The sequence below is a fragment of the Pyxicephalus adspersus genome, chromosome 6 (assembly GCF_032062135.1).
Source record: "Pyxicephalus adspersus chromosome 6, UCB_Pads_2.0, whole genome shotgun sequence".
Taxonomy (NCBI): Eukaryota; Metazoa; Chordata; class Amphibia; order Anura; family Pyxicephalidae; genus Pyxicephalus; species Pyxicephalus adspersus.
The window spans coordinates 80,665,748-80,680,295 of record NC_092863.1 but is presented as its reverse complement, the minus strand read 5'-3'; the positions used below and the strand labels follow the sequence as shown (position 1 = coordinate 80,680,295).

Here is a 14,548-nt window from a genome sequence, read left to right as displayed (position 1 = left end):
CTCAAGGGCCTGTTTGTTTATTGTTACCAAACTTCTAAAAGCCTAGCCACAATGTAAGTCAGCCCTGAATTAAACATAAGCCAGGTTAACCTACACAAGTAAATGCACCCCCATACTTGAGAGGTATGGCTGCATTATAGCAGTTTGGAAGTAGAGATTTAGATTCTTACAAATGCCCATTTCTGACCACCTCCTTTTTAAGGTTTTCTTTGGATTGAAAATTGAATCTTACTGTTTAAATAAATTGAAAGGTAAAAAGCTAGTGGTAAAAATTGAATATTTTCTTTATTTGGAGTTGTGGACTTTTGTCATGTATTTTGTGTCCTCCTTATGTACATCTCCAAGGCGATTTTGGTGTAGCAAAACAATTGGTGTTTAAGTATTTTTTGTTTTAGCCTTGAAACATGTAAATCTTTTCTGCTGCTCAAATTTTCAGCTTGTCTATTCTCTGGTATTGTTGAGGTTGACAGCATTGCATATGAGATTTCTGTAAGCATTTCTCCTATTTTCCTCAGGCCACAGCTCAGATGGAGGAGAGACTTCATGAGATTATAACCAACTACAATCCTGACAGCGTGCTTCCACTTGCAGATGGCGTGCTCAGCTTTACCCACCATCAGATTGTGGAGCTGGCTCGAGATTGCCTGGACAAATCCCACCAGGGCCTCATCACCTCAAGATACTTTTTAGAGCTGCAGCAAAAGTTAGAGAAGTTGTTGCAAGAGGTAAAAGTAGTTCTTGTTTCAGAAAGAAGATACCTGTATTTAATGTAATAAATGTGTATTCTTTTATTAAGGTACCTGCTACTTAAATAGGTATTTTAAATTCTACGACAAGCAACAGTGACTTTAAAGCCCAAATTATAAAGCAGGGACTTGTCCATGTCACTTACCATCTCCATACCAATATTTTTAGGGGGGAAAAAAACTGCTACTTCACATACGCCATGTGTTTTAAAAATGTCTTTCTGCTTCACCTTCTTTGAGACTTTAGGCCCGATTTATTAAAGCTCTCCAAAGCTAGAGAAGAAACACCGATCAGCAAACCTGGAAGGGAGCTGGTCCAGCATTCAAAATATTTGCTAGCAAATAGCAAGTTACTTTGAAGAAATCCATTCCAGGTTTGCTGGATCACTTGGCTTCATTGATGAAAGTGTATATTTTGCAGTTTTGGAGAGCTTTAATAAATTAGACCCTCTGAAGCAATGGAGCAGGTCTCCTCCTATCAGACTTGCATAGTGTGGTGTGGCATAATCAAAAGTGATGCCCTGGCTGTGAGGAAAGCTCTATTTTCCCTTTTTTAAATGGACAACTGTGGTATGTAAGCCTTTTAGTTGCTTCAGTCCATGGGTGTGCACTCTGTACCAGTCAAAGGAAGATATATTTCACATGTAGGTTGTTAGCTGTACCAGCAAGCTATGGCTTGGGTCCTTGTCATTAGTTAGTAATAGCACTGGAAGATCATAAGTCACTCTTGAAATAAGTAATTATAGTGCAAATTGCACATTTTGTATATATACATTTCAATTTTTGTTTCGGAAGGAAGTGGGTGGACATAGGAAATAAATAATAGCCTTTAACCTCCTCTTGGGTGGTTGACATGACATGATCTAGGTTTTGCAGCAGTGGGTGGAATGTTGTCAAGGATCATAGTGAGATCAGTATTGAATTCCACTTGCTTACAGCCTAAACATTCCTTCCTTTTGTTTGCATCTACTATCTTAAAGCTAATTGTTTTGGTTCAGATATACTTGGACATATACATTTTTGTGGTTAGATGTCTTTTATTGTTCTGTTACTTTATGTAGGCATTTTTGTAAGATATGAAAACAGTACACCGAAAAGACCATGTGTAGCACATTTCTGAACAAGGCCTGTGAAAAAGTGCTGTACATTTAATATTGTATCTGTTTCCAGAATGGATAAAATACCTTATGTGAAAGAACTTGCATCTCTTCCTGCTCCAATAATAGGGAACCGAAGACTAGAGAACATACTGAATGGGGGTCACTGACAGCTCTGACAAATTTGACAAATTTTAGGCTTTGATTACTTATTCTAAGCCTAAGGGAAATTAATTTTGTTCCTTCTGCATTTGGGCTTTATAAAAATTATTTGTAAAGATGTTCGCAAAAATTCATTTATAACTCAACGACTTTCTCTCTTGCACCGTGTACCATTGTATCATGGTGCCGAGATGTGTGGATCTCAGCTAGGAGTTCCATAACCCTTTATTCAACACTTTTATACAATACTTTTTTCCCAGTGACTCCACATGATATATTAACTCTGAAGTGGAGGTATGATTAACCTTGAAATATAAAGTCACTGGAGTTACTGCATAGAATTCTAGATGTGATTGAGCAAAAAATTGTATTTCCTTTCTGTGTTATTTGTATTGTCTAAGAATTTTTTGTGTTCATTTTCTTTCTATTTCTAAAACACGATAATAGACATTGTCTAAAAAAATGTCTCTTCCATCTTCATTACTCTTCCCAGACACTTGCTTGTTTATTTAGGATATCTACTTTGCCTATGGTTTAAGTTTGTTTGTTCTCTGTATTAATTTTGAAACAAAAAAGGAAAAAGCCTGGACATTTTCCATCTGCTGTCCACTGTAGAGAGTTTAGTTTGATTCCTGCAATTTCGTACTTGATAATGATAAATTAGTTTCTGCTTCTCGAGGCAAAGCTGTAAAATAGTAATTTATTTTTTTTCTTGTTCTGGGTTTATTTGATACAGAGATGATTCTACAATTCATAACTTTTTTTTCTAAAGAGACATTTCTTGTGCAGTGTTATTGATAATTGGATACCTAGAAACAACCTGAGATGTTCCTGTATAGCTCAATGTGAGCAATGAGACTCAAAGCTGCAGTAAAAAAGGATCACTGAAATCTGGGCAACATCAATATAATCTGTATTCCCTTTGGTGCCTCACCTCTTGTATTCTATGCAGGGTCATTCCAATGTGATAACTGGAAACAGGATATGCAGAGTGGCCATTTTTATCTATCTGTATAGGTCTTACTGAGACAATATACAGGCAATAAAGTCTGAATTCTAATGCTGAATTCTGTTATTAGGTCAGTGACTCTAATAATAAAGCACAGATGAAGATGACAGCATCAAAATGTGTACCTTTTAGAAAAGACTTGTAAAGCATTTTAGTATCACAAGATTACATGGTAATTACAATTATTTAGTACTAAAAAAAATGCCCCATTTTAAATGTATAGAGTAACCTAAACTGACCAGTTTTAAAATGAAAAGTAAATAGTACCTTGTCCCTGCTGCAACAGTATACACACAGGGGGTCAATTTTAACAGAGACCAGTAATTTGCAGGTATGTTTTTGACCTAGGAGAAAATTAAGGAGCAGCACAAACATTTAGCTATGCGGGTGGTGCCCTGCTAAATATATCCCGCAGTCTTAGAGCTGCTGTTCTTGGTGAAGATCTGTGTGGGGTCCATGTCTTTTTGTTAATTGCATACAGTTGGTTGATTAGTTTTCCAGCATAGAATGTTAATGGATGGCATAGTATTTTTATGTATGTGCTCACAGCTAGTTGAATTTACCCATTACAAAATGTTTCTTTATTTTAATAACTTCCTTTATTTTTCTATGGTTTTCATAGGCTCAAGAACGCTCAGAAAGTGGGGAATTAGCTTATATTAAACAATTGGCCCAGAAAATCTTGATAGTTATTGCACGTCCAGCAAGGTTACTGGAATGCTTGGTAAGTAGCAGGCATTGGCTTCACAACTCTCTGTTCCAAAAAAAACAAATTTTCACTACCTTTTGAGACTATCCTTATTTTACCCATGTACAGGTACATAATATTCTGTGTATCATAATTATAGAGAAAACTTTCAGTGAGTAGTTACAGAGTTCAGATGTGCTACCAGATCGATTAGTCTGGGGGCATAATACTTGAGACTGCTTGAGATCATAGCCATTACAGTTCTTTTACAAATTAAGACTTTCTACAGTCCCCATACAAATTACTGGTGTCACCTTTTATATTCCTCTGGGCAAGAACCATTATAAAAAAAAAAACAAAATGTTTGAAAAAAGGGTGAATGTACAAAACACAAAAAAGTACAAAAAGTGTGAAAAGCAAACAAATAATCTAGCAAAAGTCAAATTTAATTATTCTTAATGTATAATATATATATATTATATAGATTTCTATATTCTTAGATCAGAGTCTATCTGCTTGATCCTTAAGGGCCACAATGGTAGAAGGTGGAACACAAGAGGAGTCGAGGGAGCACAGATATGTTTATAGTTTGAAGTCCCTTTGTTCTGATGTGTACCACCCAGCATAGGGTGGTGTGTGTCCCCCCCAAGAAGAACTTTAAAGTGAAATGAAAAGCAGACTTTTTAAATAACATATGAATATATTACATTTATTATAAAAAAAAAATGTATACAATAATAAAATTATTTAACTGGCAACCATATGTTCTCAACCTTTTGGTCACCTTGCTCCACTTAAAGATGTTCTGTTAATGAACAGTCTGTTCCTATTCCCTCTGTCTTTTTTCTCTCTCTGTTTTTAAGTTAATCAGGGCAGACTATTTATGAAACAGGGAATCTGACATTTCCTCTAACATTCCTTGGTGGGCATCATTTATTGCCATTGAAACACATGGACCTGGAAGATTCCCATGAGTAAATGTTTGATTCTATGTTTTATAAATAATGTTGAATATTAATCATGTAAGATGAAGTGTTAATACCCTTAGGTTTGGTTTATTAATGTTTGGGAGTATGTATATTTCAATGTATTTGTATTACCTTTACCAGGAATTTGACCCTGAGGAATTTTATTACCTCTTGGAAGCAGCTGAAGGCCATGCTAAAGAGGGACAAGGCATTAAGACAGATATACCCAGATATATAATAAGTCAGCTGGGACTGAACAAAGATCCCCTTGAAGGTGAGATCAATATAAATGTACAGATATGTATTAATGCTAAAGTTTAACCTTGGCTGTGAAAATGTACAACCATGCTAAATATTTTGTGAAATTAATATTACCTATGCTATGTAAATGCTTAAAGACAAAAACCATCAATTTCCAAATATAATGAGAACTTTTATTTCAAAGGTGGCTTTAAAAAAAAGCAAAGAAAAAAAATTGCTCATTTCCTTTATACTGGTAAAAAAATAGGTTTAAATTGTGTTTGCTTCCTACAACTCCTCCAGAGTTGTTTTTACTTATTTAGGACACTGCATTAAAATCACTTTATGGAATATTTTACCCCATCCCCCATATAGTTACCTCACCTTGGCTCCCCTTGACTTCTGATGGGACCATATTTTGCTGTTTCCTAAAGACTGAATGACGAATCACCAGCATTGCCATGTAGGGGCAGGGAGAAAATCCAATGCCTGACTAAATGCACTTTGAGTTTATACCAGCTTGCATTTGTGCCGGTTTATAGAGGAGTGAATAAAGGTACTTACTTATAAGTTCACTGTGCAAACAGCATTTAGGTGAACAGTTGTATTTTGCTGAATAAGAAATGAACAGGTTCTCTTCAAGCATTCTCAGGAGTTTGGTGCCATATATGAACACAGGAGCTGTAGTATAGGGAAACACAAAGTCTTCCTTACTCTTCAACTGTTGGGCTTTTACGGCTCCAAAGGGAGCAGTACAAGAGCAGGGCATTGTTTTCCACCTAAAGCTTTGCCCACGTTTATCTGGTGTGTTCCTAGTAATTGTAAGTCTTCCAAATATAGAAAGCCACACTTTGCCACATCTGTTTCAAAGCTTGTTTATGTCTGTGTTCACACTGATACCAAGGGTTTTCTTTAAAATTGTAAAACGTTGTAACAAGTTTTGTAGATGCTTTTAGAACTTTATAAACGATCAATAAATGTCTTGTAATGCAGTGAAATAGCAAGCAGCATGATAAAGCTGTATGGGATGCCAATAGCTAATCTTGTTTCTAGAGCCTCAGATATTTTATGAACAGCACTGGGATCCCATAACTGCTGTTGAGCAAAATGACTTTAAAATGATGGTTTTTTGTTAGCAGCAGAGCATTATTACCTTCAGCTGTATAGCAGGAGAGCAGAGCTTCATCTCTTATCTGCTAAATTGTTACCTTTTTCATGTTTGCAAACATACATATTGAAGGGTATCCACAGTGGCAGCTCAAGACCTGAACCAGCGGCAGCTGCCTTCATGATGACCAAATATTCCTAATAGAGTAGTCACGCATGAATTACTGGCTGATAAAAGCACATGAATAGACTGTGCTTTCAAAGCAGGACCACAGAAGATTCATCATCAGCTTAGATACCAGTGCATTTCTCAGCTGTTCCCTAGAGGAAGATTCCTTTTTTTTTCTCCCCGCGGTGCCTAAATTGTCGTCTTTACCTCTTTTCTCTTCCTCCGAAACGCTTCTCTTCAGAAATGGATGAAATCAATGACATAAAATAGGCAGATGTTTAATGGCATTTAGATGAGTTTTAAAAATCTCTTCAGGCGTTTCAAAATGGTTACTGGGATTCTTGCTTTAAGTGCTGACTCTGGGATTCGTTCCATTAATACCTACTGTTTGCAGAAATTATGTCTTTCCAAGATAACTGATATTGGGCAAGCTTTCTTTTTGAAACTGGATTGTATTTTTTTTTTATTCCTTTTGTGCCGTGATATTAGCTGTTTTTCAGTAGTAATGTCAACAATATTAAGATCTTAAGATATTGTATAAAAAGCCCTTCAACAACATCTGTAGTGCCCTTTTCAAGAAATGGACAGACACCAGAGCACTGTGCAAAGCTGGTCTTATTGGTCTGATATTACACATTTTGCAGGGCAAACATAATGAAATGTCATATAAGGCCACATGTAGTGCTTGGGGTTGCCAAAAATTACAACCTGCCTTACAGTTCTAATATCAAGTAAACCTTCAAAGTTCCATATTTCTATTACTCTGTGGTGCTTTCAAATATAAACAGAACATAATTTGGTCAAGAGTTGGAACTTTATAACAGGTTTTGTTCTGTGAGAATTTAGGGGATTTTACCTGTAACTATCCTACTAACCTGTAACAGGTTAGGAAGAGGGCACGGAGCCACCGGGCATGTAAACAATTAATGCAAAAGATAATTCTCTGTAATGGGGATGCGGGTTGTAAAAACACAGGGGTTCTAACCTTTCCTCACTACATCTAAAGCAACACACAAGACCTTTTCGTAATTTATTATGGCTTTAAGACTGGCCTAATTTAAAGAAGCTGTGCCATAAAATGTGACAGACAGGTTTATTTACCTAATTTTAGTTCCTATTTTTTGTGAAGCATATAGGTTGTTTCTCCTCTCTCTCTCCAGTCACCATAAATACAATGAATATACAGGAAAATATGACACCGCCTTGTAAATGCCCAAAAATATTATCCCTTGTTGCATTTAATAAAACATAATAGGCCTTGTCCACCTTTTGGTTTTTAGTTGATGTTTACAATTGTATTGTGTTTACCTTTTATAACAGTATGGTGCCAATATTTTACTATGGTATAGTCAACATTTCTTTTCTTCTTCTTCTCCAGAAATGGCCTTGTTGTCTACTTATGATAGTGGTACAGTAGAAACTCCTGAAACAGATGAATCAGTCAGTGTAAGTGTTGCAAAATGATTTGTTTTACATATATCTACCATATATCTACCCAATACCTTATGATTAATAGGTGGAGGATTATTTTTTATTAGTTTAAAAATTACATGCCTAGGCAGTCTGGTTTATCCCCTTGCATAGAAAATAAATGAAAATCAGTAGGTAGGTGAAGATGAAAACCTGGGTTCTTTCACTGGAGTAAGTGAGAGATATAATGGATAGTGAAGTGTAAAATGTGGCCTAATGGCCAAATCTTTGGAGCTAGTTGGACATCACATTCAAAACAATAGATATTGTTAAGACTGTCCTCCTTCCTTTATGGCTATAACAGCTTCTTTTCTTAGGAAGGTTTTCCACAAATGTTTTGGTGTGTGTTTGTGGAAATGTGTGCCCATTCAGCCAAAAAAGCATTTTTTTAAAGTCAGGAGCTAATGTTGTACAAGAACCGGCTCACAGCTAGCCGGTATAGTGTTGCTCAGCAAATCCAGCCATCCATCATCCAGCGACCAGAGTGGCTGAGCTCTACTATACCTGATAACTATCATCATTTTGTGCTCATATTGTCTGAGCTCTGGTATACCTGGAGTACTAAGCTGTTCTATACCTTACCTTATATGTTAGCTCAGAACTGGGATTGCTCAAATTCCAAGTTATGATCAAATTCTGAGTTTGAATCAACTCCAGTCAGAGCTACCTAACCACCAATAATTACTGTTTTTTTAAACACATGCATCAAGCTACACCTCCAGTGAATGTTAGGGTTATGTCATATTTACTGCTAAACTATAAGTATACAACTTAGTGTTTGTTTTTAAGTAATTTCTACTCAAGACTGCTGCATAATATAACTGCTGTGTTTTAACAATTTGTTCCTTTCCAGAGTTCAAATCGGTCACTGAAAATGAGAAGAAAGCCTTGTGAATCTGACTTTGAAACAATGAAATTGATCAGCAATGGTGCTTATGGGTACGTTTTTATAGTAAACTGTAACTGCACTTTGTATGGTTTCTGGTTTCTTTGCAGATGTCCTTAAATTATTATATAAAGCTCTAAAGTCATACAAATGTAGTAAACAACCACTTTGGCTGATTCATTCCCTACAGCCACTTAATGATTTTGCAGAGAGTTCTGGTGTTTGGGGTGGCAGTACAGTGTTGTATAGAAAAAATATAAAAAATTTGATAATTGAGAATAATTTTGTGATGTTAATGGCACCCCATAAACATCCTAGTTGTCACTCAATTATGGTCTATGAATGAAGCTTTGGCTAATTAGTTGTAATTTAAACCAGGGACGTTAGACCATTGTTTTTAGTTTTTTGCATGCTTTGTAAAATTCCATACATTATTAATATTTGAATTAGTGTTCAACCTTAGTTTGATAGTTACTAAACTGCATGTAGCATAGAACATTCTGATATCTCATGCACCTTCTGTTTTTGTAAAGCTTTCTTTTCTGGGCAAGGCCATTTGATATCTGTTTGTATATAAGATTCTGTGTCACAGAAAGATTAAATAACATTCTGTACTTTTCCTTCTTAGTTTTGAACACTTCCATACAGTTGGTCTGCCCACTGAAATTTTAGACATTACATTAAACAAATTAGTGATAGGGATGTGCACAATTAGTAACCCTGGTGGTGATGAACCATCAATAGGGGGTCTATTTATAAAACAGGGAATAGGACAGTCCATCAAACCTTCCTTTGTGGGAATCTTACAGGTCCATGTGTTTCAATGGCAGTAATTTATTCCAAACAGGTATTGTATGAGGGGATGTTGGATTCCCTGTTTTATAAATAGAGTCTTAAATGTTCATGGGAAGTTTCATGCTATGTTAGTTTAAAATGAAAAACTGCACAAAAAAACAAGCAAACCTATTAAATTATATAATTGAGTGCCATAGAGTTAGTCCGAGATTTCAACAATGGATTGGAGCCTTGGCTGGAAGATAAATCCTCCTGTTTGGGTCCTTAGAAATGGAATTTCTAGAGGATTTCAAGTGCTTCTCCCATGTCCTGACCCTATTGTTTTCAAATTTCTTTTAATGGTCTAATGTATTTAATGTTGACTTAAATTTTAATACAGACAGAGTTGCACAACATCCAAGTTGCCCAAAGGTGTGTCAGTCTTTTCATTTGTCTTCCTGTTTATCTACTTTACAGCTTTTGAGTCAATCTTTTATCCACTTTATCTACTTTTGTCAATGTGAAATCAATGTGCATTTTATAATTTGGGGTTACTCTAGTCAACAAATGTTAAGTTAGTTTGATGAATCAGTACACTGCAATGCCAGATAAAGTTTCTTAAATTACAGACCAGTAAAGGTTCAGTTTCACTGAGAAAGCAAGTTTGCTTCTGAAAAGGAAATACTGGTTTGTGAAGCAAGATCTGACAATAATTCTCCCATTTACATACAGAAAAGGATAAGGTATTGTGGGTTTGAAGAAGGCAAATACTGATGAGTTGTCAGATAAATGCCAAAAGCCGGGTAGCCAGTTCATCTTGAAAAGCACATCAAATGCCTGTGAACAATTTATATTTTGTCTTTACGTTTACCAGAACCTTGTTAAAGGGGAAAGAGATGTACAATAAATGTGACATTTTTATATAAAATCCTGTATTTGTCAAACATGAGTCCTTGACCCAAACATATGACAAGCCTTATATGCTTAGTAGAGACATTTCTTAGTATAGATCTCACTTCTCACCATATACATGGGAACTTCAGGGGGCAGGGGGATGTGGGCTGATAAGTAGACATGCTAATAAAAAAAGTTTATCTATAAAAGTTTATTATAGGTGTTCTGGCTCTTAAGGCAGAAGGCTGGGTATTGCAGAACCTGGGAGGGTTGCTCAAGACAGAATGTTAGAAAGACCTAATATTTGAACCCAAGACATGGTATTCACGGCATCATTTTGGTGGGCATGGCCTCCAGATTCTTGCTCAGCAAGTAACACGCAGTTTTGTGAACTTACCTATGGTTGAATGAAGTTATTGGAACATACTGGTAAATTCTCCAAGCCCAGAATATGTTTAGTGTTCAGGTCCACTTATAAATAAAACACTGATTATATTTATCCAGAATGTTTCATTCACATGCCTGGCAAAGGTCAGCATTGGTTTTGAAATCCAACACCCTAGAACAATATATCCAGGTGCTAAGTGGATAAAGAGCAAGTAAAGTGCCTCATGCCATGTAGTATTCTTTTCAGATGCCTGTAAATAGAGCTATGTGTCAGTGATAGTCTATGCAATGGAAACCGCTCCAAAGATCCTACAACTCAAATGGAAAAAAACAAACACTCCCTTCCAAACTTCCATTGCTCACAATTAAAAAATGCAGTCAGGGCTGCCAGTGTAATTTAGTTAGAAATCACAAGTGGAACAGATCCTTTGGGATCAGACAGTACGAGGCGTCTGCATGCAGTCAATTCCGTACATTGCTTAGTACAATCTGAAACTGAAATACAATTCATTTTTTCATTTGCATATAAAAATTGCACGGTTAATGGTTCCTGCACTTCAACCAAAAGTGATTTTGCTGCCATGATAAGCATTAGACTTTTTGTCTTAAATAATTTTAACCGTTTAGGCTTTGTAGCATTCCTGGTTTGCAAACAATAATTCCACTGACATCCGATTTCTTTCTAACTCTGAATGGTTTGAATCATCTACTGATTTTTTGTTTCCTGCAGAAGCTTGAGAGATACAACCATTAGAGTTCCTTCTACTAACTTTCCACCAAGGCCTTTGTAAACTTAAGATAGGAGGTCTGCCTTCTACTGCTGTATTTTCTTCTCTGTAAAGTCAGGGAGCATATTAAGTTTGGCTATGGGGATTAAGGCAGGTGGTAAAGCTTGGAAATTCATGACCCGTAGTTTCCCCGATACCTGGCAGGTGCATTGTCTAAACCTATCTCTTTTGGGTGGACTTTACATGTGTGCCTAGTTTACACAGGCCTCACAATAACATACTCATGCTTGCCTAGCTTCTCTCAGGGGATTTTAAACAATTAATTATGTTGGCTTAATGGGTTAAATTTACACAACTATTAAGAAAAGCAGTGTTAAGGACTAGAACATTTGGTTGGAGTTGTTTCAGTTCTAGTCATTTTGCTAGCTCTCCCAATAAGGACCATGTGCTTCTAGGATATCTGTATTGAAGGAAACACTCAATATTTTGCACATGAAAAAAGATCAGCTGACTGTAAATACCTTTTTACAAATGAGAATGTCAAATTTTTTACACTATAACCTTTTCCAATTCCACTAAAATGTTTTTGTCACGTTTAAATTCCAATAAGGATATAGATGGCTAACCAACCGCTTTCTTAATTTATCAAAAGAAAAAAAAATCATGTTGCAGGTTATTTTTTATTAAAACATAGCTTAACAGGGACTTTTTTTTAAGGCAGCCTTTTTATTGTGTCCATCACGACTCATCTGCACATTTTCAGGATAATTTATTTCCTGCCGCTTTGGAAAGTAGCAGCTGTTCACCGCACACTGCGGGAAGTTTGGCATGAAAGCAGGCAAGGGGATGTTTTGCAGCCTTTCTGTACGTGCAGGAGGTCCAGTATGTTAATTTTATAGATGAGACACGCTTTATCTTATTTGGGGAATTGTTAAAAATCATTAATTGCACAGCTGACAGATTGCCACTTGTCTGCTGAGCTACAGAACATTATTTTTTAAAGACACAACGTATTTTAAGTTTTGAAATTGTTCGCTTGGTTCTCAGAAACTTGCAGTAACATATATTCCCGGATCTTTATACTCCCGGATATACAAACATTGATCTTGTGGTGCCATAAAATTGCTTGGGTATTTTCTAAATCTGTTGTAAACAAACAAAAAATAATACTTAAGGTAGGATAAGGAGATGGTAGATGTAGGACACACACACACTCACACTTCTTTTATGTTGGTTTGTGTATGTTACAGTTGGCTTACTCTTTTTTCACTGGATTTGAATGTGAGAAAAAAGTATGTTCCTCCAAATTCCCTGCAGTTTAGAGATCAGAAATGTAATATTCTGCTACTTTAATCCTGTTTTGTCTATATCCGTTCTACATTTTATCTTTTAGATCTTTTCTTTGAAGGGTTTTCTTAGGCATAAAATCATTTTATTGTACAAGAATGCTGACCTCTTTAATTGCTGCTTGTTTACAGGTCAATAAGTGTTAAATAGAATTCATTAAATGGATTTTTCCTGTTTCTAGGGCTGTTTACCTTGTGCGCCATAAGGAAACACGTCAGAGATTTGCAATGAAGAAAATCAATAAGCAGAACCTAGTGCTTCGAAATCAGATTCAGCAGGCATTTGTGGAGAGGGACATTTTAACATTTGCAGAGAATCCATTTGTGGTCAGCATGTATTGTTCCTTTGAGACCAAACGCCACTTATGCATGGTCATGGAGTATGTGGAAGGTAAGACAATTCCACTTAATAAAAGATGATGCTCAGTGCAACTTATTTTCAGTGTCCCAGTTGCCTCTAATAAGCTCTTTAATGCTTGTTTTTATTACGCTGTGTTGGTAACACAAGAAATTAATCTGGTCCATTTTTGCCACACATACTTTTTTTCTTCTAGACTTTTGTTTTAAGAACAAAAAAAGTCAAATTTAGTATTTCTCACGGTATTAGCACATGAGGCTTGTGCTTAAATAATCACGTAGACATGCACTGTATTAATACCAACAATTAGGCCAGTATAGCTCAGTGGCTAGCTCTCTACGTGAATTAAGTTTATATTGTATGCCATCTATTCATTATGGCTGACCTGATGGCAAAAACCTGTAATTCATGTCCACACATTATCTGCCTTTCCCATTTGTTATCCCATCCCTATTGTTACACCTGCTATTGCTTTATATGACCGATTCAGCAGGAGTTCTTTGTTCATGTGCTGCCTAAAAACAGTACAACAAAAATATTGTATTATTAATTTTCATAGGCAGCCAAGTGAACCTATTTAATGTGAAGTATGTTTGATTTGATCTCTGTTGTAATTCTGCAAAATACTGCACCACATTTAACCATTGTTCAGCTCCTGATAAGACTGCAAAAGAACAATGGCTGCCCTGTCTTCTAAGATTACATTAACCTTTTGTCACTATAGCAACCAGCAGAACTGTACACAATATAAACTCTAAACAGCCAAAAGAAAATCTAAAGGGGAAATATCAGCATTGTAAATGGTGTTTACTGTACTCACAAAGAAAGTTTTGTGATTCTTCTTGCATGAAAGCGGTAGCACATGGGATTTCTAAGGTGTCACCAAGTTAGAGTATAGTTGGTTGCCAGAAGCACAGCCTCGCCATTTTCTGGCACAGGAATATCCTGTCTGCAGGAAAAAAGTGAACTTTTCCATTATTACAGTTTTCAAAGTTTGTCCCTTAGGTCTATACATGCCTCCAAGTTCATTCAAGGGTCATTCAGGGGTCAAATGCTGGCCTGTGTGCCAAAAATTCAGTATTCCATTCCGGACCACATTCTCAAACGGCTTTTAGGATGTTTCCAGTTTGTGCTTTTCACCAACTCAGAATGTCTTAAAGTGGACCTGGGAATTTTTTTGAAAGCTGCAATTAGTGAACAATGGTAAATAATGTAATTTGCTGTAGATCCTTAGCTGATCCTTTGGTTTCAGTAGTTGCAGTCACAAACCTGTAACACTCATGCAGATAACTGTGTGACACGTTGTGGAAACTAACTGAGCATCTGAGCTGCATACTCTTTCTGGGTCAATGATTGCCATGTAGGCATTCTGTATTTTGTAGAACCAGGTCAGCAATGACATTTTACAATCATCTCTTAGTATACGTCTGCTTTTAAAGCTGTTGAATCGCCATGACATAGCTAAAAAAAAGTTAAGAATCAAGGCCAATAAATGCTGTTTGCATGTTTTTCAGTTCAG

The 14,548-nt window shown here is 36.2% G+C and overlaps 1 protein-coding gene across 5 annotated transcripts in view; it reads left to right on the top strand.

Annotated features, from left to right (window-relative positions):
* MAST4 (microtubule associated serine/threonine kinase family member 4) overlaps positions 1–14,548 on the top strand; it is a 293,670-nt gene that overhangs the window by 237,270 nt on the left and 41,852 nt on the right. For all 5 annotated transcript variants that reach the window (XM_072416332.1, XM_072416336.1, XM_072416333.1 and 2 more), the window contains 6 exons: positions 516–725; positions 3,637–3,738; positions 4,812–4,944; positions 7,565–7,632; positions 8,510–8,595; positions 12,854–13,062. In XM_072416332.1, coding sequence (XP_072272433.1) covers positions 516–725; positions 3,637–3,738; positions 4,812–4,944; positions 7,565–7,632; positions 8,510–8,595; positions 12,854–13,062 — 808 coding nt within the window. The remainder of the gene's footprint in view (positions 1–515; positions 726–3,636; positions 3,739–4,811; positions 4,945–7,564; positions 7,633–8,509; positions 8,596–12,853; positions 13,063–14,548) is intronic.